We start from the raw sequence: 3,777 nt of genomic DNA on the forward strand, positions 1-3,777 counted from the left end.
CCTCCCCTATCCAGAGCATACCTTCACCTTTCTAGATTTTCCTCTACCTGTTTTCTGCTCTCACTACAGATCACAATGTAATCTGCAAACATCACGGTCCATGGAGATTCCTGTCTCACCTCATCTGTATATAGAAACACATTGTATCTGCCTCTATACATGTGTGTTGCTTCAAAGTAACAGACTCTATAAAGTAATCGGGTGAAAAGCATCTTCATTAAAACTTAAAAAAGTTATTGCAGAATAAGTGTGCTCCTCACATCAACCAAACATTTCCAACACTGGCAACTCAAAGTAAACTAGTAAAGCTCATTCTCACGCATGCAACCAGCAAGGTAATTCATTCTTATTACTGTTCTTCAAATATAATTCGGAGTATATATACATATATATGTGTGTGTGTGTGTGTGTGTGTGTGTGTGTGTACAATATGTTAGGACAACATGCATCATTTCCACCAGCTGGGACCTGCAAAAAACACAGGTTGATGTTTATATGTCTCCTCGCTAGATGGCAGAAAACGCTCGATCGCACAGATTGGCTGCAGCGTTTGTTGTTTGTTTACACTCGTTGCAATGGCGACCCTCGGTGAGCTGAAGAGCGGTAAGAACCCGCTGCTTTTTCGATTTATTTTTTAAAAAACGTTTGACAGACGACTGACCTTTACGCTGAACAGCCCTATCCGTATGCTAACAGCACTAGCAACTGTCGTTAGCTCTAAGTTAGTACCACGCTTGCGTCAAACTCCGTTGAAAATGTATAACTTTGATTTAACATTAGCTCAGCGACAATACTTGACTTTTATATATATGCGCCTCCTCGCCTCGCCCAAAGAAATCACATTTTAATTCTGCGCAAATGACTCACATCGCACACAGCTCTAGTTTCTAGTGTTTTTGTCGCCGCTAGCTAACGATTTGCACTGCCTCTGCTAGCGTTAGCAGTGCTAGCTTACATTAAGACTCCAATAAGCAGATATTTCCGTGAAATTATTATTTTGCTCATATGTATTAAGTACGAATTGTAATGAGACTCTTTATAACACGTTTTGGTGTGTGCTGTGAACTTAAAATGTTCGTATTCGGTTAACATTTAAGGAACATTAAAGTGGCAAATTATTGAATGGAGTATGGCACCTGTGGGAGTTCGCTGACCTGAGTCAACCCGGGATAGCAGTGTGAACTACCTGCCTTTTTCCGTTTACTTGCTTTTCCCGTTGCAGCTCTGAGGGACACGCTGGAGTCCCGGGGTGTGCTCGGCCAGCTCAAGGCCCGCATCCGGGCCGAGGTGTTCGGCGCCCTGGACGATCGGCGCCAACCGCGGCCGCCGCTCTCCCACGAAAACCTGCTGATCAACGAGCTGATCAGGGAGTACCTGGAGTTCAACAGGTACAGGTACACGGCATCGGTGCTGACCGCAGGTCGGTGAAAACACACACACACACACACACACACACACACACACACACACACACACACTGCAAAATTATATTAAGCATTTTGAGGTGTTTCAAATTAGTGTGATACAAGGGTGTTGTGATGCCCAGGACAAATCTTGACCATATATCCAAATAAAATATGACACCAAATATTCTTGCTATATATTATCACAAAGGAAAAATATTTTAAATATAGAATACGGCTGAAACATGAAATAAACCCTTTATTTGATGTTAATATAAATCAATGGAATTTATAAAATTCCTTTCCCCAAATGATGCCTCTAGTCACAATACATTTTTTTACATCAGCTGGGAGAAATTATTTTTCAGTGCTTATGAAAGGCCAGGTTGCTCAGTCGCTCCGGTGACATAGAAGACCTCAGATATGTTTTTTTTTTTTTTTTTTATTTCACTCTTGAAAATGACTTCACAGCTCGTGTGTGTATAAACAGGATTTTAAGCAGCAATCTGTATCAAACACACAGCGTCAGAAGCATCCCATGTAAATATGTCATTAAATATCACCCCAAAAATCCTATAAGAAAATGTACGTGCGCCCGTTCTAGAGCTATTCACCGACCCAAGTAGGCAAAAGAACTAATCAACCATTTTCTCGAGACAGAAAGGGTCACAAGGTGCTTTTACTGCTTTAATTTGCATTATTTCTTCTAGATCTGTATTTTGTGTATGTCTCCTAGAGTTTCCTATGTGTCCTGAAATCATTATTATAATGATTATTATCATTATACCATGTTAAAGATGAGCCTCCAAAAAACTGATAAATCACTACTGAAATTTTAAAGTTACAATCCCATTACTTTCTCTGATTGAATAATACAGTACCAGGGCTGGATGGTATTTGATGACTGGATGTTTCCCATCTCCACACAGTTAGACACGTGGATTCTGGCTTCTGTAGCGCTGCTATTTTTAAAACCTTTCAGTGAGTTTCCTGATGCGATGCTTATCGTAATCCGTAACCCAGTTCTGTCAGTTTTTTTTTTTTTCGACTTTGTATTTCGACCTAACATCCCGATAAGTTAAAAACAAATGAATGTTGTTGTTTTTCGATTCGGAGCGTCAGGTTGTTGTCGTTGTTGTTGTTGTAGTAAAACGAAGCGTCCTCCCGGAACCTGAGCACAGTGTGTTGTTTTAGAAGCAGGCCAACCTGAAGTTCCCCTGGACAGACAGTTCCTGGCAAACGAGCTGAGAGTCACAGAGGACACAAGCTCCAAGTCGGTGTAAGTGAGTCAGCCAGGATTTTGCAAACACCAGTACATTCTGTTAAGCAGCGGTCTTCAAATATGCACTCCCGCCCCCATTTTTTCCGGGTAAATGACAATTAAGGGGAGGGGTAACTCACAAGTGGCGTGAACCTTCGCTGTCATCACGGTTTTACAATCGGTCGTCACATGACCGCGGGGAGCTTCGGCCTCGCTCGACCCAGATCGCGTCACTCTTGTATCACTTTTTTTTTTTCCTCCTCACAGCTTTTTCCTTAACACGGGAATAGATCTTGGCTTTGGCGAGAAACTGAATCGGAAGTCGTAAAAAAAATAAATAAAATAAAACTGTCATTTTGGATTTGTAGGCCTCTTCTCTATGGCTTGGTGTCACACTTCTGGAGGAGCGGTGATGACGGAAGGAGGGTGTTTCTGCAGGGCGCCCCTCTGCCAGCCGGACCCACAGCCGGACTGCAGCGGACAGAGGAAAAAACTGAACATGCCGGATCTCATTGAAAGAAGCTCTGTTGTTGTTTTTTTTTACAGTTGTTTTTGTTTCCATGTTATGTGCTCACTGAATGTTTAGCTTAGAAGAACAAAAGGTTTTATTTCCACACATCCCCAAACGGGGACACGTGGCCTTTTTCGAATTCTTAAAAGCTCATTTAGCGCGAGATGCAGTGGATCCGCTCTCAGGGGCTCAACGTTTGTTCTTTTAATGACTGAGACAAAATTTTATGTTAACGTTAAGGGTGTATTGTATTTCTATATATTTTTTTTTTTAAATAAAAGTTTATTTTACTGAACACTTTATGGAAGTGACATTTTATCGGATGCCACACGGTGGCAGCCTCGCCACAGAAAAAGGCCGAAGACCCGTCCGCGAGACTGACCTGCCGGCGACCTTCTTTCCCACCCAGGGGTTCTGCAGGGGAGGGACACACACTGACACACACCATTCTCAAAACCTAAATCAAAATGTAAAATGACTTCAAATGACAACTTAGGCATAACTCTTTGATATCAAAAAGAGGGTTTTCTGCTATATTTATTTTGGGGGGGGGGGGGTTGGCAACCTCTGCTATATTGCAACTTTTTTCCCTGAGATGTAGC

The 3,777-nt window shown here is 42.1% G+C and overlaps 1 protein-coding gene across 5 annotated transcripts; it reads left to right on the plus strand.

Annotated features, from left to right (window-relative positions):
• The first annotated feature begins 470 nt into the window (after positions 1-470).
• cep20 (centrosomal protein 20) lies at positions 471-3,470 on the plus strand. 5 transcript variants are annotated; one of them, XM_086142221.1, is made up of 4 exons: positions 471-603; positions 1,223-1,420; positions 2,598-2,682; positions 3,033-3,324. In XM_086142221.1, exons 1-4 carry the CDS (start codon positions 576-578, stop codon positions 3,178-3,180), a joined length of 459 nt encoding a protein of 152 aa, XP_085998347.1. In that variant the 5' UTR covers positions 471-575; the 3' UTR covers positions 3,181-3,324. The 5 variants fall into 5 exon arrangements, with proteins under 5 accessions (XP_085998347.1, XP_085998348.1, XP_085998350.1 ...); XM_086142222.1 differs by having other exon boundaries at positions 2,601-2,682; XM_086142224.1 differs by having other exon boundaries at positions 2,598-2,686; positions 3,033-3,182.
• Positions 3,471-3,777: the final 307 nt, after the last annotated feature.

The sequence above is a fragment of the Fistularia commersonii genome, chromosome 35 (genome assembly GCF_037954325.1).
Source record: "Fistularia commersonii isolate RoL2024-O1a breed Wild chromosome 35, RoL_Fcom_v1.0, whole genome shotgun sequence".
In the NCBI taxonomy this organism is placed as follows: domain Eukaryota; kingdom Metazoa; phylum Chordata; class Actinopteri; order Syngnathiformes; family Fistulariidae; genus Fistularia; species Fistularia commersonii.

Coding starts and splice junctions, on each gene's coding strand:
- cep20 (XM_086142221.1), top strand. CDS start 576: ATGGCGACCCTCGGTGAGCTGAAGAGCG. Junction 1,421..2,597: donor GGCATCGGTGCTGACCGCAG/GTCGGTGAAAAC, acceptor GTGTTGTTTTAG/AAGCAGGCCAACCTGAAGTT. Junction 2,683..3,032: donor GACACAAGCTCCAAGTCGGT/GTAAGTGAGTCA, acceptor TTGGATTTGTAG/GCCTCTTCTCTATGGCTTGG.